We start from the raw sequence: 24,820 nt of genomic DNA on the forward strand, positions 1-24,820 counted from the left end.
TTTTCTAAAAAGTAGGGGGGGAAAATCCAAGTAAATATTTAAGATAAGTAAACCATTCTACTTCCAACTGCTTTCCTCCTCTCCAGGTATGTTAGGTTATATGGTTAATGTACTTTTGCGCTAAGGGAACCTTTGGCCCTGGAGAAACGTGCTCCTCACGCTCCAGCATCCTCTGCCAAGGAAGGGTGAGCTGGGGGCGGCTGGCACACAAACCCGGCGTTTGCCATCTGCCCATGGCGCTCGCTCTGCCCATTGGACCCACTGCCTCCGCTTGTCCAGGTTGCGCCGTCACCTTTATGACAGCGAATCCCCAGAGACCAGTTTCTCAGACTACAAAACGCTCCGTTTTGTTCCACATGCACCCAGGCAGCCCTCGTACGGCCCCTGCATCCTGTCCTAGCTTTTGAAATGCGTCCGATTTATGCATTTGATTAGAAACTCAGCCACCTCATGCAATGCTTGACAAAAGAAAAAAAGAGTAATAAAATCAGCTACTTCACTCTCCTCCCCTCCAAAGTTTTCCACCAAGGATGAGAAAAATTCCAAGTAAAAATGACATGGATGGAGGGGAAAAAAGCATAATAAATAATGAAAGGTGCAAAGAATCGGAGTCCGTAGGTAATCAAAATAAGCCATAAAGATATCGCAAAGAAATAAGCTCTATCCATGTGTTGCTGTCAGGATAGAGTGTTCTGTACAAATACCTGTGCAGAATTGCTACGCTCTCAGTGGATGCCATGGTCAGTGTCTCGTAGAGTCAAAAACTAACAATGCATTAATATGTGGTGTTGCGGGTTAGAAGGCTTCTGAAAGCCTCCCATGAACGTGACTGTGAGGTGGCGGCTGCGGAGGAGGTTGCTGGGAGGATCCTTCTCTGAAAAGGTCACAGCCATTTCTGCCAGGGGCTCAGAGATGCGGGAGGTGGCGGCTGGAAAGCTGAAGTCAGTGCCTCATCCTCCCTTGGGAAAGAAAATGTCATCGTGGCTTCCCCAAGACTGTCAGAAACCGTGTTTAAAAAATGAGAATTGCCTGCAGGCAAGGAGGTGGCTGCATGTGGTGCTAGAGTTAGGTCGTGGTTGGACTCGATGATCCTGAGGGTCCCTTCCCACTGAAATGATTCTATGATTCTGTACCCAGAAAGGTGCTGGTGGGGACATGAATTGCTCAGCACCCTGCTGCCAGGTGTCCGTTCGCTCTGCTAGCGATGGGGACAGCGGTGTCGCGGCTCATCCCACAGCTCTCCCCCAGCTGGAGGCACCGGGAATCCACGTTTGTAGCGCGGGTTTCGCCAAGGAAATGCTTCACTGGCATTTCGGAACAGGCTACAGAGGCGCTGACGTTTCCTAAGCGCAGTCAATGTGGGATGCGCTCTGAGATGGGAAGGGGGGAGCGATTTAAAACACCGTGCTGGTGTAAATCTCTGGCTGCCCGCAGCGATTCGCAGCAGCGCGGTAACTCGCGGTCATGGCCCCTTCACGTGGGGCGAAAGCCATAACTACCCAGCAGCCCAAGAGAGGCCCAGATAATAAAAGCGCCGAAGGACAAGCTCGTTTCTTTTGGCTCATTTGAGAGCTGCCCGTCGTGTCCCACTGGCTTCGAGCAGCAGCGAATATTTGCAAAGTCACCTTGAGCTACTGCTGAGCGCCCAAAATTCGGCCACGCACTTTCTGCCATGCTGACAACCGACGTGCGCAGCAGAGCGAGGGCTGCGGATCCATTACAGCTTGGCAAGTCCATTTAAAGCATGAAGGGAGGTGTTACTCTGAATCTGAGATGGATTTTGCTGAGTTTGTTGTTTTTAATCCCTGCAATTAGGTATATGTTGATTATCACAAGTGACAGAATAGAGTCGTAGTCACGGAACCTAATTTATATAGAAGCACTCGGAACTTTAGCCTTTTTTTCTTAAAAAATCTTTATGTTGGCAACCCTAGTTTGCAGTAGAATATTTTTATCATTTGGAGGAGAAACACCAAGGTTGTGAACTTCCGTGTTCAATCCAAACCACAGCTGGGCACGGAGCAGGTGGCAGTGACCGCCACATCCCTCTGTGGAATTGGCGTGTGCCATAACAGCCACATCTGGGATGCACAGCATGTGCCTGATGGCCAAAGAACATCTGTACCGATGGAGATGTGGCCAGTGAAGTGTCTTTGGACACTGCGGACCGCGGTATTTCGCGTGGCTCTATGAGTGCTCCATAGGAGAGGTGTTAAAGCGTGGCCTGGAGGCTGACTGAGCTGGTTTCACACAAAGACAATTAATTCTTTGCTACAAGGACTACATGTGTTACATGTGATAATCCAGATGTGTGGCATGGTCCTGAAGAGCTCTGTGCTGCAGCCACCCCCAGTGCCCTCGACGAATTCCTGGGGACGGTACAAAATCAGGCAGCCTTGCTTATCTCTGTCTATAGCCATTTATTTGGTTATCCAGCCACATAGTGACAACACAGTCACCAGAGTTAATAGTGCACAAGTATCATTAGTACCATGAGATTATATACGCCGCAGTTTGGAAGCAAGCAGCAGTTGGAAGTTTTCTTATGCTCGTGTTAATTCTCAGAACTTCTTTTTTAAGCTTTCATATGCTACAGAATTGCTTTTAATAGCAGGAATACAGGGGAAGTCCAGAAACTTGGCAGGTCCCCATTATTAGAGAACATTTTTGTCAATATTTAACTTCTTCTTTCCATCTCAGTTCTGACTTCTGTTTTTCATCTTTCCCTTACTCCTGCGCCTGTGAGAACCAGAACCTTGATTTACTTGCACCAAATCTGAAGTACGCTTGTCGGGGCAGGGGCTGTGGCAGGAAATCAACTGGAAACGTGTCATATCCTGTGATGAGAAAGTAATATTTGATTGCTCTGCTAATGACATTTGACAACCTGTTTCCAAGTAGAGCTTTGCACTGCATCAGAAAAAGCATTTCTCCCCCTTCCCCTGTTTTGAGTAACGGGTTCTGTACAGAACATCGATGTTAATATGTCTGTAGAGGGCTGTGTTCACAAGACAAATAAATGGCCATGTACACTGATTTAAAAGCATACCTCTAGATTCTAGGCTTGAATGATGTTAAGTGAAAGTATTGTTAACTTGTGCTGTGTAATTAAAACTTCATTTAATTGTTTACTTGCACTGAACGCCTCTTGTGCTCCCCAACCATGAATTAGTGAAAAAAGAAAACATTTTTTGCTGTTTTTTCGAACGTGTCTGGTAAAACAAATACGGTTGTATTTAGGGCAAGGCTACATTGTCCTCAACCCCCTCGCTGTTCTCAAACACATCCCTTCCAAAGCAAACTGTTACTGTTAACCTGTCCCTGCGAAACACTTGTCAGAGGAGAATATCTTTTCCCCTCGCAAAATTTTAATTACTGCAACTAAAGTTAAGTTTGCAAACACGTTTTTCTTAATTCATAAATTGCAAATTAAACCCCACTCACAGCCAGAGCCCTGAGGAATAACCAGGATTTTGGAACACTTCCAGTTTTTGAAGAGGTACCAGTAGGTGAAGCCTACACAATGCTGAGTGTTAGTTTCTCATAAAACACAAGTCACATCGTGTTAATAACAAAGTAAGAGACATGAATAGCTCTGACCCCCTCTTTTGAGATGAAGGACGGGTTTCCAGACTCTGCTTAGCTCTTTGAGACTGAAGCAGGGGAGGAAGGACACAGAGTCCTCAAATGAACAACAGTTGGAGAAATTTGCAGGCAACACTTGTACACAAAGAAAATGACTTACCTCCTCCTCCGTATTTGGTTGGTGAGTTCATCTAAGAAAGATGGAGAAGATTGTTTTACAAAGGTGGCAATGCATTCAAGCCTGGGACTTGGTACTGTGGCCCTGGATCTCATGGTCAGGGATAAACTAGGTGGGATTGGGGCAGGCAAGTGAAAAGGATGTTTCTCAAAAGCATGACCGAGCACCCAAAGACTTGGGAGGTGGGTGGGAGGAGGAAACCCCATCAGAGAGAGGAGACGCTGGCGTTAGCCCCCTGGGGACAGACCTTTCCCTTGTTATGCCCAGACGTGGTCTTTCTGCCCCCTTCACCCTCCCCTCACCAACACCCCCAAGATCCCATCCAAACCCCCATCAGCCCCTCACGGCCTCGCACACACCCCATATGAAGGAGCCAGCGCTCGGTGGCCACCAGCGCGGCTCACTGAGCCGCAGGGCTCGCTGTTTGCCGCTGGGGACAGGTCACTCACTCTTCATTCTTTGCAAGTACTGGTCCAGCTGACTCATTAAGTTCTGTATCCACTGTTGGTACTGGTTGATCCGGGCCTTGTTCAGCTGCACCACCACATCCATCGTGTCGATGCTGAAATCCCGTCTCGCAGCCCTAGGGTGCAGGGAGTCATTTCACCAAGGAAAACCATTTGTCATTAGAAAATTAACAAACTCCTTCACTAAGGGAGGACTCGACAAAGAGGAGTGTGCTATGGCAATGTGAAGTATCAGGTAAACAGCTCTCTAAAAAGGCTGAGTTGCAATTGTTATCTATTGTTGTTTACTTGGCAATGCCTCTTGCTTACCAAACCTGGATGGGCACTTTCAAATGCTGAAAACTAGAAAGGAGGAGGCATTTTGGTAGTACCCTTGTGCAAAGAGTGCTTTGTCCTACTGCAGGGAGGCTGTTGCTGTTCCAGCACAACTGCTGGCATGATCAAAAGAAAATGCCAAACACATTAAATGGTGTCCAGGCTTCTGGAAAATGACTTGGATCCCACAGGCTGGATTTTGACTTGTGGCACGGCTGTGAATAATGGACTGTTCTGCTGCCAGCGTAACCCCAGGTACACAGTGATTCAAAGTTATCCTTACAACCCAAGTTCAAAGTCAGCTTTGATTTGTACAAGTTACAGAGATGACAGGTTGATGTTCGAGCTGGTTCTTCATGCAGCTGACAATTTTAGTGCTGCAGCAAAGTCTCCTGTGGATCTGCAGCTTACTATTGCAGTGGTTTTGCACCACTGCATTACTGCTGATGCCCAGACGTCAATTAATAAGTTGTAAGTTATACAGTAAATGTATCAGCTGCAAGTGAGGGGATAGTAAATCTGTCTAGCTATTAAGCTTGTCCACAAGAAGCAGCAAAATCGGGTGGGAAATGAGCCAGCTACCTCTGCAGGCAAAGGCTGTTCACTGGGACTTACCTGCGTGAGGGTCCCCAATACGCATCCGAGAGCGCTGCTGTAAAATGAACCCCGTGGGCTCCATCTCTGACAAAAATATTGTTCTGGTAATAAAAGCCAGTGGTTTTCATCAGAATACGGCAACCGTGTAGCTGCCAAGGAAACTGAATCCTAAAGGGGCCAGTGGAACAGCAGGCAGAGGTCTCTCCATTGTTAACTGTGTGATGTGGTGCCCCGGGCTCGGCTGGGGTAGGGAGCAGCTTTCGGCATAGGGTGCTGGCTCACAGGGGCACGGGCAGTGGGGTTTGATCCCAGTTACGAACACCGTATTCTTTCAAAGAAGGAAACAAGTGTTTTCAGGTGGAACATACCTGTCGTTGGCCACTTTAAATTCCTGCAAACAGGATTAAAAAAAGAAAAAAAAGGAAAAAAATTGTTAGTGTGATTTCCAGAAAGGGCAGCTGGTGGGCTGAGAAATCGGCCGTATTCATGAAGAAAAGCAGAATACCGCTGCTTACTTTGAAGAAGAGGAAAAGATCTGGTTCCTCTCTCATCTTCTGCAAAGACTGAAGATGCTTCTCAGCCTCATCTCTCTTCTCTTCCATTTTCTTCTTCACTTCGGTAATGTCTGCCAGTTGTTTTTTCTCAATGGATTCAATGTCACTCAGGATCTTCTTCTCTTTCTGAATCATCGCTGTCTTCATCTCTTCAAACTGCTTTTGCAGCAGAGCAGTCGCTATTTTTGTATTGGTCTAAATGAAGAGATAAGGAAATGCTGCACTGCCTCAGGAACTCAGCACTTCAGCTTAGTGTCTCTTGTTTGTTAATTAGGATTGTATCTATCCTTTGTTAATTAGGATTGTATCTATCCTTTGCACTGGCCTCCGAAGGAAACGGACAATAAACATGTGCTTAGAATATCTGGTTAAACAGAGGGTTATGAAAATTAATCCCAATATAGTAACAAAATCAGAGAAATACCAGCTGGCAATGTGAGAACTGTATCAGCACACGCTGAAAATCCCACTTTTAGACTCAAATTGTTTTTCTTTCATGTAACAGATTAAAAACTTTAAAAATAGGTAATGCTATGTACAGTCTGTGGTCCGCCAGTCCTGCAACCTGGTCTGTGCAACCACAATAAATGGGGGAGTCTCGCAGCTGGTTCTTCCCCTGGAGCTACACTGGGAGGCTGTGGTTTCTGACACCACTGTTTTCCCTACTTTGGACCGTATCGCTATTCATTTGCTTCTAACAGTGTAATTGCTGCCACTTATTTCTGGGAAATTGTGGAGGAAAGATGCTCTGAAGTAGTGACGAACTGGGTACCAACCTTGACCTGATTCTCACTTCTCTGAAGCTCTTTCAGGGCAGTAATTAAAGCATTTTTATCTTCCTGCAGCCGTGCCATGATGATCGAGAGTGTGCCCTAGAAGGAAAGACAGGGCTGAAGTTCATCGCAGGGAAGCAGCACGGGTAGCTTTAAACCAGACTATCGGCTTGTGGAGCTGGTGAAGTGGCACAGGCACCTTCTACCCGTCCGCTTCCAGCAGCGAGCGCTGTGATAAACCACAGTCACTCACCTCCTCATACAGACAGGGCATGACGGAAGCACTGACAGGATCTCAGTCTTTCAGGTTGATGTGTCATTTTTATTTAGGTGTAACTTCGTATGTGGTAAGTTAATAAACAACTTACCCTTTGAATAAGTAAATGTCACTTTAAGTAAAAAAAATCTCACTTTATCCGTTACAGCTCTGTTCCTGCCAGAATATTCACATGCGCCTAATGTGATCCAAATCCTTAGGTTTTCACATCTGTCGGCAACTGTGGGATCTGGGATTAGGTAAGAAGCAGCCATCGTTTCTGAAGATCGGTGAAACAGCGGCACTTACTCACCGAGCTGTTTATTTTGACAGACACCTTGATCATTCAGTGCTGTTACACTGCACAACAGCACATTGCAGAGGGGACATTAAACCTTCTTGAGGGGTCCAACAGTCTCTGCAAGGTTCTGGTTGCTCCTGCTGCTTCCAGCAGCGTTTTCACACCTTGAGCACCCCTGAATGGCCACGGCAGACACAGCTGCCAGATTCCCATTTCTTTAGTAAAAATGAAGCCAGAAAGCTTGCGTCTTCCATGAGATGGTTGTCACAGCTGGAAAGTTTTAATTTTTGAAAAATTAAAAACCAAATAATTCAATTTGGCTGAGGTTCTTTGCATCAAACCCTTTTTATCATTCCTCCTGAATAGCTGCATTTCTGATTTCCTTGGCTATCCTGGGGAGTTAGAAAAGCACCAAACCACAGGAGGAATACACAGCTGCGATCTCAGCTTACCCATGGAGACGGCTGCTCCACAGACAGGGCAGCGTTGCTGCTCTACCGGCTCCAGGCATGAAAGAAGTGGCTGCTGTCCTACACAACTCACTTCTCTTTGCCATCCTTGAATTTATTCTATGTAACTCGCCGGAGGAAGTTAGTTTGCAATACATGTAACTGCAAAGGATGCTCCCTGCTGATTCCTGAGGAGGTTGTGACCTGTCCCGAGGCTCAGGGCGAGCCAGGCGTTTCCTACCGGTGCACTGGGGTGTTTTGCTTGGGCTCTAAACTGACCCCAGAAATTCCAAATGCAAGGCAGTGAGTGAGCATAGCAAATACATTTTATCCTCTCCATCTCAGCTGATTCTGGAGCATTTCAAGGACAGCAGGGGATTTAAAGGCCTCACACCCCTGTGCCTCCTGGGATGCTGGCTCAGCAAAATTTAGGGCCAAGTGCAGAGGGAGTCAGAGGGAAGGGCCTCGAGTGGGGAAACCTGTTTCCCGACCCAAAGCTGAGCAGCGGTGGGGGACCCGGGGCTCTGTGGAGTGTAAGGAACATTTAACGAAGAACTGTTGGTTTTACATAACTGAGGACCTGGCGCCTGAGCCCAGCAAGGGGGAAGGACCGAGAGACATCGGACTGTGAATTCTTAATGTAATACACGGTCTCTTCATGTAATATGTGCTGATACCTGTATACATACCGATACCTGTATACATACCGATACCTGTACTTACAAGCTAATTTAGGGGGGAAGGACTGAGAGACATCGGACTATGGATTCTTAATGTAATACACGGTCTCTTCCCGGAATACGTACTGACACCTGTATACATAGTGATAACCGTATTGATAAGTTAATTTAGGGGGAAGTGTAGCCAAAGGACCAGGAATCCATATCTTAAATAGATTGATAGGGGAAGGATATTGTGCGCGTCGGGATAGTCTGTAAACCCTGCAATACCAACCAGTGGGGAACAGGGGAGGGAAACTGCGGCTGGGATTTTGGGGAGATATAAGCAGGGGCTTTTTGCCCTATTAGGTGTGCCTACCTTTAGGTAGAACACCTGGTCTTGCAAAATCGTTACTAAAAAATGCTTTGCCAAGAGATCCTGCCTGGGCCTATTATATTTGCAAAATAATTGTTTCCTACAGGAGGAAGAGACTTCTTGGGAATACTTCTTAATCCCAGGCAGGAATACACCTGTCAGCAGCAGTTTGCAGTGGCCCGGGGCTGTGTGGGACGGGCACGTCCCTCGGTGGCACGGGGCAGGGGGGCCCTGCAGCTCAGCACACACTGCGGGGTTTACCCCCCCTCATCTCGGTCAGCCCCAAACACCCTTCTCTGCTCTTCTCTCTCTGCTTAGCCTGCCCGGCCCATTTCCCAACACAAAGGGGCAAATGAAAAGCAAATTCCAGCACAAAGCTCCAGTCCCCGCTGGGGCGGACACGAGACCCCCGGAGTTGCTGCCCGCCTGCCCTCACCCCCCCAGCCCCATTCCTCCCAAAAGCCGCACCACCCCTCCAGCAGCCTCCTCCGGGTCAGGAGCTTGGAGCAAACCCTGCAAGGGCTGTGGGGAGAGGGGAGCCCCTTACCAGCTGTTTGCTGTGTGCCTCCTTCAGGGTGACAATGCTGTGGCCCTTGTGGCGTCCCGCGATGGAGCAGAGCACGCAGATGTGCTGCTCCTCGTACTGGCAGAAGCACTCCAGCAGCTTGCCGTGCTCCGGGCACCTCCTCTCGGCTGCCCCGCCGCCTGCGCCCACCCCAACCAGGATGTGGTCCTGCTGGGAAGCCTTGGCGTTGTGCTTGTTCAGATGGGCCTGGCACAAAGACGCATCGCAGCTCAGGCAGGTTTTCACCGCCGGCTGGGACTGATCCAGGCAGTAGTCACAGGGAACCACCTCCTCCTTCCCCTCTGCGGAGCCCTCGTCCTGTTGGCCTTCGGAAGCGGTGGGCTGAAATACCTTCACAATGTTGCACAGCTGGAAATTCTTCTGCAGCTCCAGGGTGGGATCCAGCTGGGCATTGCACATGGGGCAGGAGTAAGTGCCCTTGGATTGCTGCTGGGCACTAAGAGTCTTCTGGATGCATTCATTGCAGAAGCTGTGACCGCATCTCAGCAACACTGGGTTCTTGTACAGCGACAGGCAGATGGGACAGCTGAGCTCAGCCTTCAGGCTGGCCCCCCCTCTGAATTCTTTCGCCATGGCTGCAAAAATGGCGTCTTAGGTCAGTCAGCGAGAAACGAAACCAGAAAGACATCCTTGGTGTTGTGCCTGGGTTGTAAACCCAGTCCAAAGGCTGCAAGTCCTTCCTCTCTGTCCTGTGACACATCGACACGCTCCTTGTTCCGGGCTCCACCCATAAACAGCTCTTGTGAGCCGCAGTGCCACTGTGGACATCTGCCCTGAGCCTCCAGCATCGCCCCTGCGAGCCCGCAGCAGCAGGGCACGGGGTGGGCAACGCTGCTGCAGCCCTCTGCCCTCCCAGGAGCACAGTATCACAGTATCACAGTATGTTTGGGATTGGAAGGGACCTCAAAAGATCATCCAGTCCAATCCCCCTGCTGGAGCAGGAACGCCTAGGTGAGGTCGCACAGGAAGGTGTCCAGGCGGGCTTTGAATGTCTCCAGGGAAGGAGACTCCACAACCTCCCTGGGCAGCCTGTTCCAGTGCTCTGTTACCCTCACTGAGAAGAAGTTCTTTCTCAAATTTAAGTGGAACCTCTTGTGTTCCAGCTTGATCCCATTGCCCCTTGTCCTATCATTGTTTGCCACTGAGAAGAGCCTGGCTCCATCCTCGTGGCACTCACCCTTTATATATTTATAAACATTAATAAGGTCACCCCTCAGTCTCCTCTTCTCCAAACTAAAGAGCCCCAGCTCCCTCAGCCTTTCTTCATAAGGGAGATGCTCCACTCCCTTAATCATCTTTGTTGCCCTACGCTGGACCCTCTCCAGCAGTTCCCTGTCCTTCTGGAACTGAGGGGCCCAGAACTGGACACAATATTCCAGATGGGGTCTCACCAGGGCGGAGTAGAGGGGAAGGAGGACCTCTCACCCTCCGTCCCACGCCAGGGGCTGCGAATGAAAGATAAACCCTGGGTGAGAAGAGCGTGAACCTGGCAAGGGTAAGCCAGGAGTTCCCGCTGCTTTGTCTGGTTCTTCTCCACAACAGTTATAGGTAAAATAGGGAGAACCCAGGAAAAAGTTCTGCTGGGGCTTGTGGAGGCTGGTGTCCTACCTGCAGCCAGCTGACAGGGAAGCGGGGCCAGGAAAGGCTCTTGGAAAGCCACACTAGGACAGGGCCATCCCTGCACCGTGCCATGAGCTGTGCTTACCTCCCTTTGCCCCCATAGCACCCGAGACCACGCAGAGCAGTGGTCGCTGCAGATGTGTTTGGGAGTCCCATCTCTACCTGTGTGGCTTTCCATGTCATTTTGGTGAATAAAAATGCAGAAGACAAGACACAGCCACTTCTAAGACTGAACAAAGATTTCTTTTAGCATATGCAAAACTGTAGTGTCCCTCAAGGTCCTTCACTGTCCCTGCCGGGGTGAAGAACTCCTCCTGGATTTCTTCATGCAATTGTCAGGCATTGGAACAAGTTGCCCAGTGGTGGAGTCACCATCCCTGGAGGGGTTTAGAAGATGGACAGACGAGGTTCTTAGGGACATGGCTTAGTGACAGTGATAGGTTACCCTCAAGATCATCGAGTCTGGCGGTTCTTTACCAACCAAATTGATTCTATGACTCTACAAATACCCTGGCTCTGTCTGAAGGCAGAAGAACCACAGGCAGCAGGCAGGAATTTAATCTCTTCCTCTCCAAGGCGTTTGGACAACCATAAGACCGAAATAATCCAGGCACAGACTAAAGGCACAGGAGTTTTCCGCTTTATTATTTCCTTTGCTGTGACATTTTTGCATAGGTGAGGAGAAAATCAAAATTGAGGGAAGAAGTAGGTAAGTGATCTATCAGAGAGCTCACAGGACAGAAGCGGAGAACAAGGGAAACCAGGTGTCTTATCGCCAAGTCTCTACTCGCCTCCTAGGCCAGCTTTGCTTCTGGAATGGATGGCTTAGGTTGTGCATAACAGCTGGAGGAGAGCAGAGGTAAAAGCCTCTGCATTAGAGCAAAGATAGTCACCTTTTTTATAAACTAAATTGCCATTGAGTTTTGCAAACTAAATTACTTGAACAACCTGCACAGCATCTGATACAGTCGATGAAAAAAAGCACATCTTAACAGCCTTTCTATCGTGATTAACAGAACAAAGAAGAAAGGAGCTCTTGCAGCAAGCAGCAGTGTGCTGTGAGATGCCCCACAGAGGTCTTGCCCTCAGACTGATGAACCATCACAGCAGCCCAAAACCCAATTTCTGATACGCCAGCTTAGCACAGCTTCTGCACAGCAGCAGTCCCGGTACCTAGGCCTGGAATTACAAACCAGCACCTTGTCCTCACATCACTACAGGAGCAGCAGAGAGCCGCCAGATGTGTAGAAGATAGCATAGGCAGGATAGCTCGAAGGGATGCTTACTGTCTCTATAAGGCTGAGGCTCTCAACAGGATCCCCATCCTTGACAGAGGCATCGTAAAATGACAACATATTTCTTCTGCAGTCTAGCTCTACCCTGACCACTTTGAGGGCCGCAGGACAGCTCTTGTCTGCAATCATTGCTTGATCTTTGAACACATGGAGGCGATCCCCAGATGTTCCCAGGTAGCACTCAACGGACTGCTGAACAATTCCAAGCTTCCAGTCAGTTGCATTGCTGGTGTCCACCAGCCAGAAGTGACGGCCCCCTGAGAAGCTTTGGTTGCTCCGCACTTTTTCGATGGCCATCTGTCCATATGAAAACGCATAATGGATGCGTGGGGGTGCAGAGACTCTGGTGCTGTTGCTAATAAATCCGTTTAGTTGTTTTACTGAAACAGTCAGATGTTCACGAACTATAGAAACACATACAAAAAAAAAAATCACAGTACGATTAACAGATAATTGTGGAGATTTGCATGTAAGTGCGTTGCTGAAAGCTGGATTTCCCAATCCACGCCATCCCGGTCATGCTATCCAAGCCATCCAACTCAAATCCAACCCAACCAAGTTATTACAAGCGCATGTTAAGTGAAACACCTTATGCACCTCTCTTGGTTCCTCCTAGGTCATTCTAAAGGGGCTTGATATCACATTTTAAGAAATGCTGCTCTTTCACTATTCTAAAGTGTCTTTTTGCTTTATGTTTCCAGCTACAGCAACTCTTAGATTTTAGTTTTCCGTCGCTGCCCTGCAGAGCTTCATTAGGCGTTTTTAAAAACCTTCCAGATTAAACATGTGAACAGTAGCAGAGCCATTTTATAAAGGTGTATTTCCTTAGGATCATCTGGTTATTTTCTAGAACTCTCAAAAGCTCCTGGCATGGCCAGTCACAAGCAGATAATTATACACTCTGGAATGTGCAGAATGGTTTTATTCAGACCTTTTCTTGCACTTTATGCACTTCAATATTGTGACATTTTCTGCTCTTGGAGTTGCTCCAAGGTGTATCCAAGGCATGTCCCAAAGCACTGAAGCCCAGGACAAGCACACTTTTATGTACACATACGTGAAAATAACCGTACAATGCTAGTTATCACTTCTTCTAGAGGTAATTGGTGTACCTGGTGTCTTATTACAGTCCTTTCTTAAATACATTTTATTAGTTTCTCTGTCTTGCTTGTCACCCAGTGAAATGGTCACTTACCAGGCAATTCTATAAACGAGGCCTTCGTGTCCGCGAGGAATTGCTGGAAAAGCCTTAGAGTAGTGTCTGTTGTTAATGCATCCAAAATAATGGGTGGCGTTGGCAGTGTTACACCAGCTGTTGTCGGAACTGCGTTGCGTTTCCTTAACGTGTGCAGAAAGACATCAGGAGAGCAGCAAGTCACCAGAAAACCATCACTGAGCCCACCCAACAACCGCATCCTGCGCTCCCCACCCGGCCTCAACGGGACGCACAGACAGCAGCTTCTCTCCCCTCTCCCTCTGCAGCTTTGCCAGGGACTCCCCCCGACCCATCTTTTCCCAGAACCCCAAATCTCTTCAACATCATTAGGATGAAGTTCACTCCGTGGACAACATCTGTGCCCGGAGGACCTTGTCTGAGCCACCTCAGCCCCAGCTTTAGCCAGGATGGGCCCCAGCGTCACGTCTGCTATTGCCGTCCTCACGTCCCTGCAGCAGGAGCTAACGAGGTGTCGGGGCAGATGCTGGGACAGCAAATGAGAAGTGCTGCGTTGTCACAGCCAAGGGACAACCACTGCACCCGACACGCGGGGCTGGGGAGCCTGTGTGCACGCAGCGCTGGGCCAGAGAAAAGCCACGAACTTCGTAGACTCGTGACTTAACTGCATGTTTTGCCTCTTACGGGATTTGCTTCTTGGAAGCTGAAGGCAACGCAAACTGGGGGACGGCTCAGGATATATAAGCTCAGCCATCCTCTGTGTGCTCACCAGAGACCTGAAGATTCAGGAATTGCCCTCAGAATGGGTTTCGAGAACAGGTGTGGAGGGTATAGAAAAATCAGCCATGTGGTACATGAAGAGCCACGCGTGACCGCTGTGAATAGCGCGGGGCTTCTCCCGGTGCGCGAGGAAGCGGGGTCAGCGTGTGGTTCCCCTGCACCGCAGGACCCTCCGGCACCCCGAGCAGCGTGTAACGCAAGATTCGACCACCTCAGGAAGCACTTACCTGCTGCGAATTGCTTCAAAAGCCTGTAAAAGACATTTTGAACATAGAATTAGCATAGTGAGGGGCAAAGGCTGGCCCGAGAGCCGAGTATCTCCAGGAAGGGAGATGCTGGTGGGTACCTTGGTAAAAAGCAGCACGTCTTTCTGATGTCTCAGAACATTCAGCTCCTGTATGTCACGGCTGGCTGCATCCTTCTCCTCTTTGTGCTTTTGTATCTGCGTCCGAATCTTAGAAAGCTGTTGCTCCTCGTTTTGCTTGAGATCTCTCAGGACCTCTGCTTTTGTGTTCTCTAGCTGCAGCTGCATCTGTTCAAAGAGGCTCTCCAGCTGATTCCTCTGCAGGCTCTCCTCGGCCTATTAAGAAAACACTTGCAACAGCGTTAGGGACTGAGTCTTACATTCTCCATGCTAACTCTCACTCAGAAAAGGGCCTGGTCTCTTCTGGGCTGAGAGAACTAACTACTAACTTTGTGCCTCTCCATACGACAGCAAACCAAGGTGTCCCACAGGCAGCAGAAAGGCCAAGCCACATAGGTTGCCTTCCATGTGGCACTTGACAAGAGCAAGATGACAAAGCAGTGCTTCTTGCAGGATGCTTGCTGAAAACTTTCCGCTATTCATATATTTCCTTATTCTATACCGGTATTTTCCTATAGGTCCGTTGTTTTTGTTTCTTTTAAGGATGGTGAGGGAAAACATTTTGTGTGCTTCCTTCCTCCCCCAAGCTTCTCTGTTCGGATGCAGGACAGTGCCAACAGCTGCAGTTTTGTCTTCAGAACAGAAGGGAATGTTTCCTTTGCCCTTTGCGCCAGGACTTTGAGTCCCATCACTTTACTGGGGGACAAAGGCCAGAGCCAATTCTGCCCGAGCAGAATGAGCTAGGATTTGGAGACCTGTGTTAAATTCCCTGCCCTTTCAGAGCTTTTGGATGGGCATTTTCATGCTGGGAGTGAAACCAGACACTTTGGGGCAACCTCATGCCTACCAGCCTCCTAGAACCACAAGCTAATCTGAAGGCATTTCTTGTTGTCAAAAGAAATAAAATCACTATAACATGGTCTACACCTTCTCTGTAAGTATTTTAGAGGCTGCAAATTGAGTGAGGTTGGGGAGGGGGGAAAAACACAACAAAACCCCCCACGCACCGATCAGGAAGCATGGACTCAACAGCAACTTTCAAGCTCAAAGTTCCTTTGGAAATGAAGACTGTACTGCCCCGATAAGAAAGTTGTTCATCATCCACCCTCAAAGAAGAAACCACAAAGTATCTGAGAAAGCACCCAAAAACTAAAATAGCTTTGGAATCCATGATCTGGGAAGGGGCAAAAGAAAACCTTATCTCATCAGCTAACAGCATGCAACCATCCCCAACGTGATATGGGACTTGGGAACAAACCTCTACTTCGTCCTCTTGCTTCAGCAGGTTTGTTATCCTTTGATTCAGCTCAGCTTCATGCTTTTTCAGTGCTTTCAGGGTTTCAGGAAAAGCTTTCTATCAAAAGAACCAAAGGGGAGTTATCAGGATAGGACCGACATACGTGCATCAGATCAGCAATTTCACGGAAATGGGTTAAACTAGACCTGCAAAACTTTGTTCACCGCAGGCTCTCAGGACGAATCAACACACAAAGGTTTGCTGAAAGACTGATCGATCCCTGAACAAATACCACAATTACAAGCACAGGGAAGACATTTTGAAACTGAAAACTGTCCATGGGCAATAGCCAGACATAAAGCTATTTTTAATGCTGACAGCTTCCTCTCTGTTACTCTGTCGTTCCTTGGCTTTGCGGAAATGCAGCTCAGGCTGATGCTCCAGCTTAAAAGCGGACTGAGGACTAAAGGCCTAGCCACAAGCACTCAGTCCCACCAGTCTGGTTCCTCAGGATGGGAAGGAAGTGTTTAGAACATCTTGTTTCACATCATGAGGGGCAAGCCCAGAGGGAATCTGGGACAAAACTACTAATAAAAGCCCAAGGTCCCAAGAGGAAGATTTTTAGCCCCATCTTGAGTCTGCAGGTCTGAAGCTCGGGAGCTGTTTCATCCCTGTGCCACAGGCAGCTCTCTGTGTCACAGACCCCCGCGGTTCTCCATGCCCAGACCCCTGTCCTGGCAACCTCCTACCTGCACTTGGTCAAATGCCTCCTCCAAAGGGATGATCTCGTGGTTCTTGTGGGAGCTGGTGACACAGCACATCACGCAGATGCAGACCGACTCTGTCTTGCAGTAGCACTCCAGCAGTTTCCTGTGCTGGGGGCATCTTCTCTCTGCCAAAACCTGGGCGTCACAGGGCTCTACCAGGACATGGTCTTTCAGGTGGCTCTTTGTCATGTGCTTGCTCAGGTGGGCTTGGCACAGGGAAGCCTCGCAGGTCAAGCAGGTCTTCACGGCTGGCTGGGGCTCCTGGAGGCACGAATCGCAAAGAATCACCCCATCTTCCGGGCCCGAACTTTCGTCCTCATCTTCACTTTGCATTTCACCGTTTTCCCTCTTCCCTTGCGTGGGAGCATCCAGGAACTTCTCCACGATGCTGCGGAGCTGGACGTTGGGCTGCAGCTCCGCGGCGGGGTCTGCCTGGGAGTGGCAGAGCGGGCAGCGGAACGGGCCCTGCGGGCGAAGCTGGCGGTCCTGCTGGAGACACTGCTTGCAGAAGCTGTGGCCGCAGCTCAGCGACACGGGGGTGCTGTAAATGTCCAGGCAGATGGGACAGGTCAGCTCCTCCGCCAGCTCGGCCAGAGCGGTCGGGCGGGTCATGGCGCCCGGGGCCGGGCTATGAACGGGGCCGCGCCGCGGGGAACAGAAACCGAAAGCCAAGGCGCGGCTCCGCGGGCAGGAGCTGCTGCCTCCTCCCCCTGCCAGGGCCGCTCAGCCCTCCCCTCCGCCCGCACAGACCCGCGGCGACAGCTGCAGTTCGGCTGCGAGGGGCGGACAGCCCAGCCGGGCTGAAACGGGGACGCGGAGCTGCTGCCTTCTGTCTGCGCCCTGTGTAACGTGGGCTTCATCCCAGTCCTCTTGGGGATGTTTCTCCAGATCACATCCGGCCATCCTTCAAACCTGTCCCTGCATCCACCAGTCCCTTTCCCTGCTCCTGCGTTGCCCTGGTTTTTGCTTTCCCCCATAATTTGAATGCAGAGAAGAAAGCAGGAGGAAAAGAGCAAAGCCGGCTGCCTCCCGACCAGCACCTCACCCATAGCAGCCACCACCGGGGCAGATTTGCTGCTGTTGCCCTGGTCATCCAGGGGTCTATTCAGTGTGATTCACAGGCTGCAAGAGCCTGCAGGCATCAGGAGCACAAAATGCTCCCTCTGAGCAGGGTGGTAGGGACTTTGGGGAGCAAGGTTAATAGTAGAAAAGCCGGTGGGGAGAAGACACCTCCTTCTTACCTGCAGGAAGCTGCTGAGAATCACAAGGAGTCTGAGTTTGCAAAGGTATTTGGGGGCAAAGGCAGCATCTGAAAAATTAGAACACAGTCGGCCAAGGACTGAGGGGGAGAGAAAGAGGGAAGAGAGATTACAGGACCCAAAAGCAGCAGCACCTGGAGAAAACTCCCCGCCGGCATTTAAAGAGGCACAGCAAGCACAGGGGGCAGGAGCTGCAGGTGCATTAAGGTGGGGAGATACAACACCTGTGAGAATGAGGTGCCTGGTGGGGAGCAAGGAGAGAAATCCTGTCCATCCCTACAAAGACACCTGGATGGACCTGGACAATGAGCCAATAAATGCTGAGAGTGGTCAGATGGATATGTTACCCAAAGCACAGCCTCCTGGACAGACCTTGTGTGGCCCACAAGCTGAGGTCCACATCAGGGAGCAGGGAGGCCCAGGGCAGGATTTAGTGTTGGATGCCACTGCCCAGGGTGCGGGTGGGAGCTGAAACTCCGCAAGGCAGCCCAGGACAGCTCACTGGGCAGTGAAATAAATCCAGGCAAGAGCTGTTAATGTGCTGGTCAGGAGCAAGAGCCTGGCACAGCATTTCCATGTTCTGCCATCCCCCCGCCTCCCTTTTCTGTGGCCCTTTGGCCGTGGGAACCCCAGTGAGCTGGGCAGACACAGGCGCTGCCCCTGCAGCCCCCGCTGTGCCTGCTCCCACACTGCCAGGTGCCAGCTGGCCAAGGGCAGCAGCAGAACTCACAGAAGCCCAATATTGACATATTTTCCCCTCCCACAAGGCACAGAGTGCCTAGCACAGGGATAACGCTGCGCTGGGGAGTAGCGGTCCGGCCACCCAGCCGTGTGTGCCAGCTCTCCTGGTACCCGCGGTCTGTCCCGGTACCCGCGGTCTGTCCCGGTACCCGCGGTCTGTCCCGGTGCCTTCTGAGCCACACAATCGCTGCATCACCATCTGAAGTCTTTTCCACATTTTTGCTTGCAATCCAGCCCTTTGCTCTTTTACTCCCACTGAAGCAAATCTGAGGTGTTTGCCCCGCTTCGTTTTTAACCTCCCACCCAGGCCCAGGGGGTTCTGTCTGCAATGGGTCTTGCAGCACCGCTCCCAAAGTCCGGACTACAGACCCAGGCTTTTCTTGCATGGCTTAAACTGAACTTAAAATCCCCGTACACAGGGATATTCCCCTGCAGAAGCCGCATCCCGGCAGCGTTGGTGTGAGCAAGTTGGGGGCTCTGCTGCCCCCCAGCATCACACTGCCAGCCAGGCAGATGCAGCAGAGGAAAACACCTCCCAGAGCACGTTTGCACTAATAAATGACAGCATTAGCGGCGCAGACATGTTGGTTTTCTTTCCACTTTATAGTATATATGTTATTGTTTATTTATAGGCAGATCACTTCACTATTTACAGTACATGAGCGTAGAGATTCTACAGTCTTTTTGATGTAAACAAGTAACTCCGCAGTAGGGGAGTCTGGAAAAAGAAGCCAGTTCTGAAGTATTTACACAATTTAAAATAGAACTTTTATACCCACCGGATAGATATAGATAATACATTGAGTGATTTGGTTAAATTATCTATGAAACTATATAATCTGACAATGTAAAAATACAAGAAAACGTTCTCTCGTTTTAGAAGGTAGACAGTTAAATCACACTAGAAATAAATCTCTTCTTTAAAAATAATAACAATAACAATAAAGGAAAGGCATGAGAATCCATGCCGTCTTTTAAGGTTAAAGTATATTACATAAATAAGGACACAACGGAACGGAACTGGGGAAAAAAATTAAGTGAAATATAAAAAACCGCTACCAATTAAAAAAACCCAAAACGAACAAACAGACTAAAAACTTGATTCTTAATCACAGAGGGATCAATTCTGCTACTTGTACTTACTCTGCAAGTAGAAAATTGCAGAGTTAAGTAGTACTTACTCGGCATGAGGAAGGGAGGCAGAATTGGGCCCTAAGAATTATCAGCAGTGTCCTTCTACTTAAAAAAAAAAAAAGAAAAAAAGAAAAAGAATTTAGCTTTTTTATTTGTTATAAATAACAAAGCAGATGTGCCCCTTCTTAGGTGAAATTCTTACACCTTTCTCAAGAAATGCATCGATTTAATCTTCCGCTCTCTTTCTCACGTGCATACACAGCCTCCCTCCCCAAGGCAGGATTGACCATGGGCGCTGCGGCCCCGCTGCCGCCACCACCCCCGGCCCCAGGGTGGGCGAGGGAAGAGGAATGAGACCCGAAGGCTGCATTTAATGAAGCCCGAAGGCTGCGTTTGGCTCTGTATTGCTTGAGATTGTCGGGGGTGGCCTGCGACGCTTAGAACAGGAAAGGGTGTCAGGGCTCAGCTGCGAAGAACGGTGTATCGGTACTCAGCATACCCCAAAAAGAGAGGAAAAGAAACAAAACGAAAAGAAATAGTGCTGGTCTTCAATTGCGAGTCGCACATTTGCATGGACCAGTGCTGAAATCAGACACTCAAAACTGTGAACGTGGTGACTGAGCTGCCGCTTCATTAAAGAGGATGCGCAGCCCAGCCAGCAGCGCCGAGGAGGAATCGGGATGAACCTTTTCTTTGGGGCATCATCGAACCTAAAGCTCGGGATTGTCCTCTGCATTCGGCCCAGACACTCGGAAACATGCGCTCCTTCCCAGGGACCACAGGGACCTGCTGGGTTCCAGCCAGGAACCCGGGACCCCACCCTGAACAACCGGCTTTTCTGGGGCAAATCTGTGCAAAAAAACCCAAAGGGGCATTTTATCACAAAACTTTTCACATTCAGCGTTTCCCCACAGTACCCACGGGAAACTACCGGGGGGACATTCTATAGTTATATATTTGTTTAAAAAAATAAATCTCCTCCTTACTTATTGCCTACCACAATATACCCTTTTGCTCCCAGCTTCTCTTTGCAGTAGCGTTCCTACCGCCCCGGCGCTCGCGGGTGCGGGTTCCTGGGGCTGCTGCAGGGGCTGGGGTGCAATGGTTCCCTTTTTGGGGTACCCAGCTCCAAGCTGCACCCACTGCGGTTCCACGGGCTGTGCGTTGCTTTGCTCCCGCCCCGGTTCCCCGTTAGCATCCGACACAGTCACAGGTCTCTCACCTGCCCCTTGTGCCTGAGCCCTCTCCTTCCCGCCCCCTTGCAGATTTGAGCACTGCGAGCTAAAGACACTTTTAGATTTAAAAAACAAAAGAAATCAAGTGGAAACTTATTCTGCAGCACAAACCCTGTGGGAGGGATTCTAAAGCCAGCAGAGCTCTGGGCTGCCCGCTGGACCTCTGTGCGTTGTACACCCCTGCGCACAGTGCAGAAGTTGCGGACGAATTTCTCGGGGGAGTTAGGGAAAACAAACCATTCCAATTTAATGGGGGCGAAAAAAACCCCACAACAAACACAAAATCCCCAAACCAACAAAAAAAAAACCCCACCCCAACCCCACTTATAGGCTTCAGGCACCACTAAGACCACTTATTGCATCTCTTCCTACCCTCCGGGTGCAGTGCTGGTGGGCTCCATGCAGGACGAGCCCTCCCCTTCCCGGTCTCCCTGCGATATCCAGAAGCTGGGCAGGGGCTGCGGGCTGACCTGGGGCACAGGAAAACAACGTGCAATTTTCTATCTGGGTACACCGAAAGCAACGCTTGGGAGGTGACTGAGTGACCCCCCCAGGAGAGGGTCCCCAGCTCTGCGCTAACCCTTCCCCTCCACCATGCCTGATGCATCCCCAGCGGGGCTCGGTGCCCCCGGCTGAGCGGGAGATGGAAGAATTACACTTACTTTACTTTTTTTCTTTTTTTTTTTTTGTTCTTTTTTGGATTGATCGTTTTCTGAAAAACATCAGCACACCACAGGACAGTACTACCCACCCTAAATGTGTCACTATATACATTCTACATAAGCTCTATAGCAATCACATGTAAACATCATCGTTGTGAGGAAATACTAGGACAGAAAAAGGCAAAGCTACAATGAGGCAATTGCCAATAGCAGATGCTCAGTCTCGGCCAGAGCAACTCGTGTTTGCTAAGGTGGGATGAGATGTGGGGAGACTTTGTGGCAGGAGAGACGCTGGACCTTGCTGCTGAGACTGAAACGGCACAAGGGCTGTTCCCTGCCAGCCACTGTCACCGGCAGCAGGTTGGGGACCCGCGGCTCAGACTCCCCAGTGACCTGTTGGCCCTCGTGCTGCTGGGCTGGCTGTCATCGAATCACGGCTTCCCCGAAAGCGGGGAAAAATAACCAAGTAACTGTGCTGGTATCGGCACCGCTGGCAATCCCTGCTCCCACCAGGAACCAGCTGCACGCACGGCCCCGGAGCCAAGGGCCACCTCGTCAGGGCTCAGGCTCTTGGCATCACATCTCATGCAATTTTGGAGGCTTTGGTCATACTCCCTGCAAGATGAAATAGTACCCGTGTCAGGGGAATGAGAATAAAACCCTTAAGTCATGTGGAGAGGAGATCCCAGGAGACTCTAATCTATCTATTGGCAGAGTTAAGGCTATAATATTCTATCTACATAGGATGGCTGAATCCCTAGTGGTCTCTGGGTCTGAAAACATATACATGGAGACGATGGCTTGAGGAGAAGCGAGATTGCCGCTCCCTTGAAAGCGGTGCTGCTGGCCGGTTGGCGGCGGGGCTTGCTCCAGCGGGCGGTGGGCTCTCCCCCTCCCACCTCACCTGGAGGTGGAGAGCAAGTTTGCGAGCAAATCTCAGGGTGCTGCTGGCGCATGCCTCAAGTGCAGCACCGGTGAGCAGCACTGGGCAGAGCGGGCGAGCGTGCCACAGGGGATGGCTCCGGGGTGTCAACGGGTGCTGGGGAAATCTATGGCTTATCAGGTACCAGGCAGAGCATGGGTAGGGCATTTGGTGAGGGGGCATTCGGTGCAGCTGCCGTGCCCTCTCCTGCCTCTCTAGGTTTGGGGCTGGCTGCCAGACACGGGTCACAGATGGGTCTCCTCACCCTGCTTGCTTTGTGGAAGCACTCAGGGAGCAAGCTGCCCAGCCTGGCTGGGCTCCCCGGCACCCGAGGAACCACAGAGAAGCCACCTCCCTCCAACAGACCCAGAGGCATCAGCCCCCAGGCTGTGCCGGCAGGACCTCAGCCCCTCTCTCCTGGCTCCAAAGGTGACACAGGGCTGGAGCAGCGATGGCTGGCAGGTCTCGCAGCCCCCAGGCAGTGTGTCCTTCCACCACCCCCATCCTTCGTGCCTGCGAATCTGCCTGGCCCCACGGGGAGCACCGCATGGGGCTGGCGTGCCCCACCGCCCGCTGGCTCCATCAGCAACCAGCATCTGGGCTGGGGGACGCGGGGCTCGGGCCACATGAGCAAGAAGAATGGCTTTGATAGCAAAGGGGACAACCCCGATGCAACCGCTGAGCACCTCGGTTTGCAGCGGGGGAGGCAGGCGCCTCCGCGGCTGACGGGCGAACGCCGGCTCCATGACTCTGCTCTGACCCCCCATTTGCTCAGTGGCAAGTGCCTCATTACAGTGCATAGTTCAAAATCAAGGAAGCGGTACAATAAATCTGAATTACAGTACATCTGAGCCATAAATACATTTTTTTAAGTATATACTTTTTTTTTTCTCTTCTATTAAAAATTAGTTTATAATCCTGATTCTATTCACAATTAACAATTTCATCGTCACACACTAAGGACAAAAAATGTTATGGTGAACACAGCTGCAACTCCATGGCGGGAGCACGGGGGGCGGGCAGGGAGGGCGGAGAGGGGGCCAGGGGCTTCTAGGCTCACCCTAAAACAACCAGTCAGAAGCGGGGGGACTAACGTGTGGCAGTGAGACATCAACACCATGGGGACTCACAGACAGAAGCAGCTTTGTTCAATGTAAACATCGATCGGAAGGGACAGCAGTCTCTCTCTCGTGCGTGCGTGCTCTCGCTCTCTCTCGCTCTCTCTCGCTTTCCGTAGACTGAATAATTTCTTTGAAAACGTAAACATATTGGAAGTGCCTTGACTGAGGTATTGAGGTATTCCTCCAAGGTTAAGGCTGTTACCGATGCAGGCTTAGCTGGGCCTCCTGCAGCAAGCTGTCGAAATCCATGGTCTCGTACTTGCTTTTCACCGGAGCTGGGGAGGACTCCTCCGCGCTGCAATCTGGGAACAGCAGGGACACAAGGCAGCCGGGTCAGGGAGCGGGGAGGGAAACTGAGGCACGACAGGTGTCTGCTCGCTCCCCTGCTACGGGCATGCTGCATCCCGGCACTGCAAAGCCAGCCTGGACAAGGCGGCAATGGCGAAAGGGAGCGGGGACGGTGCTGTCTCCCCGCGCTGCAAAGGAGCCATAGGGCAGAGGGGCTGTTGCCCAGCAGGTCCCACACCACAGACCCCCGTTCCCACGTGTGCAAAAACCTGACGCAGCTGAATTCGGAGGCGCTGACACCGGGCCGTCCCGCGGGGGCTGTGTCGGGGAGGGGGTGCTGTCTGCAGCGCTCCCCAGCCCTCCGTCAGAACCCCAACAAACGGTGCCCCCGCAAAGCCTGGGCAATTCAGCAAATACCCGAAATAAAGCCGCCTAACTTAACAGCAGCTCAACCCTTTTGGGTGCGTATTTGTGAATGAGCCACGAACGGCATAGCTGCATTTCACCCGTGTCTGTGGGCTCCCCATCCCACCCTGTACCAGGGTGAGCAGGATCTGAGGAACGAGCCGGGCTGGGCAATAAGGGGGTGACCACTGGCCTTGCGGGAATCTGCCGGTGAGGAGCACTGAGGGGGTTCCCTGTGCAGGGGGGCAGCTCTGGCCCCCCTCCCCGCAGCACTGCACAGCCAGGGGCCAACATCTTCACCACAGGGTGCTACCTCTTTCCTGTCTTCTCCATGCTCAAAATGAGAGGATCTGGGATTTATTTAGATGAACAACAGGTACTTGTGTCCACGACCAGAGTCAGGGAGATTACTGCTCTGCGCAGACGAGATATTGTAAGGTGCTAAAAGATCGAGCAGTACCTATGTCAGACTGGGCATCTAGAGATAAGTCAAGACTTAGGGCTTTGTTTTCTGGGCCTCAGTCTCTTATGCACGAAGTGAGATAGGAGAATCACTTCACCCCTCACAGCGGGTATGGAAATAAATGCTCTTGAACACCTGAAGATCACAGCAGCGAGGGTGAGCGAAGCCTGGGTCACATTTCTCTTGCAGGACTAGCACAGGGGTTCGCTCCTGTCCCTCAGCTGAGTGCGGCAGGAGGTCCTGCAGACGCCCATACA

At 50.6% G+C, this 24,820-nt stretch overlaps 3 protein-coding genes across 3 annotated transcripts in view; all 3 read right to left on the minus strand.

The window, feature by feature from the left end:
• Positions 1-2,409: 2,409 nt before the first annotated feature.
• On the minus strand, positions 2,410-9,723 carry LOC136107980 (E3 ubiquitin/ISG15 ligase TRIM25-like). Its single transcript, XM_065849422.2, has 7 exons — positions 9,058-9,723; positions 6,473-6,568; positions 5,658-5,891; positions 5,511-5,533; positions 4,213-4,346; positions 3,746-3,776; positions 2,410-2,837 (listed from the first exon to the last, which is right to left on the minus strand). Exons 1-7 carry the CDS (start codon positions 9,667-9,669, stop codon positions 2,831-2,833), a joined length of 1,137 nt encoding a protein of 378 aa, XP_065705494.1. The 5' UTR covers positions 9,670-9,723; the 3' UTR covers positions 2,410-2,830.
• Positions 9,724-11,340: 1,617 nt separating this feature from the next.
• LOC136108019 (E3 ubiquitin/ISG15 ligase TRIM25-like) lies at positions 11,341-17,175 on the minus strand. The gene is made up of 6 exons (XM_065849467.2): positions 16,316-17,175; positions 15,588-15,683; positions 14,312-14,545; positions 14,193-14,215; positions 13,207-13,349; positions 11,341-12,415 (listed from the first exon to the last, which is right to left on the minus strand). The coding sequence occupies exons 1-6, from the start codon at positions 16,943-16,945 to the stop codon at positions 11,931-11,933; spliced, it is 1,611 nt and encodes a 536-aa protein (XP_065705539.1). The 5' UTR covers positions 16,946-17,175; the 3' UTR covers positions 11,341-11,930.
• A 1,742-nt stretch (positions 17,176-18,917) lies between these two features.
• The window catches only part of PPARGC1B (PPARG coactivator 1 beta), a 50,773-nt gene continuing 44,870 nt past the window's right edge, over positions 18,918-24,820 (minus strand). Inside the window, exon 12 of the mRNA XM_065849348.2 lies at positions 18,918-23,709. Coding sequence (XP_065705420.1) covers positions 23,606-23,709 — 104 coding nt within the window. The 3' untranslated portion in view covers positions 18,918-23,605. The remainder of the gene's footprint in view (positions 23,710-24,820) is intronic.

This window comes from Patagioenas fasciata, chromosome 14 (genome assembly GCF_037038585.1).
Source record: "Patagioenas fasciata isolate bPatFas1 chromosome 14, bPatFas1.hap1, whole genome shotgun sequence".
Lineage (NCBI taxonomy): Eukaryota > Metazoa > Chordata > Aves > Columbiformes > Columbidae > Patagioenas > Patagioenas fasciata.

Excerpts from the sequence above, each read along its gene's own strand:
- LOC136108019 (XM_065849467.2), bottom strand. The coding sequence starts at position 16,945 with ATGACCCGCCCGACCGCTCTGGCCGAGCTGGCGGAGGAGCTGACCTGT. Across the intron at positions 14,546-15,587 it reads AGCAAGAGGACGAAGTAGAG|GCCGAGGAGAGCCTGCAGAG; the intron begins GTTTGTTCCCAA and ends TTTTCTTAATAG. Across the intron at positions 14,216-14,311 it reads ACGTGCTGCTTTTTACCAAG|GCTTTTGAAGCAATTCGCAG; the intron begins GTACCCACCAGC and ends TGTCTTTTACAG.
- LOC136107980 (XM_065849422.2), bottom strand. The coding sequence starts at position 9,669 with ATGGCGAAAGAATTCAGAGGGGGGGCCAGCCTGAAGGCTGAGCTCAGC. Across the intron at positions 5,892-6,472 it reads GAAGTGAGAATCAGGTCAAG|ACCAATACAAAAATAGCGAC; the intron begins GTTGGTACCCAG and ends CTCTTCATTTAG. Across the intron at positions 5,534-5,657 it reads ATCTTTTCCTCTTCTTCAAA|GAATTTAAAGTGGCCAACGA; the intron begins GTAAGCAGCGGT and ends TCCTGTTTGCAG.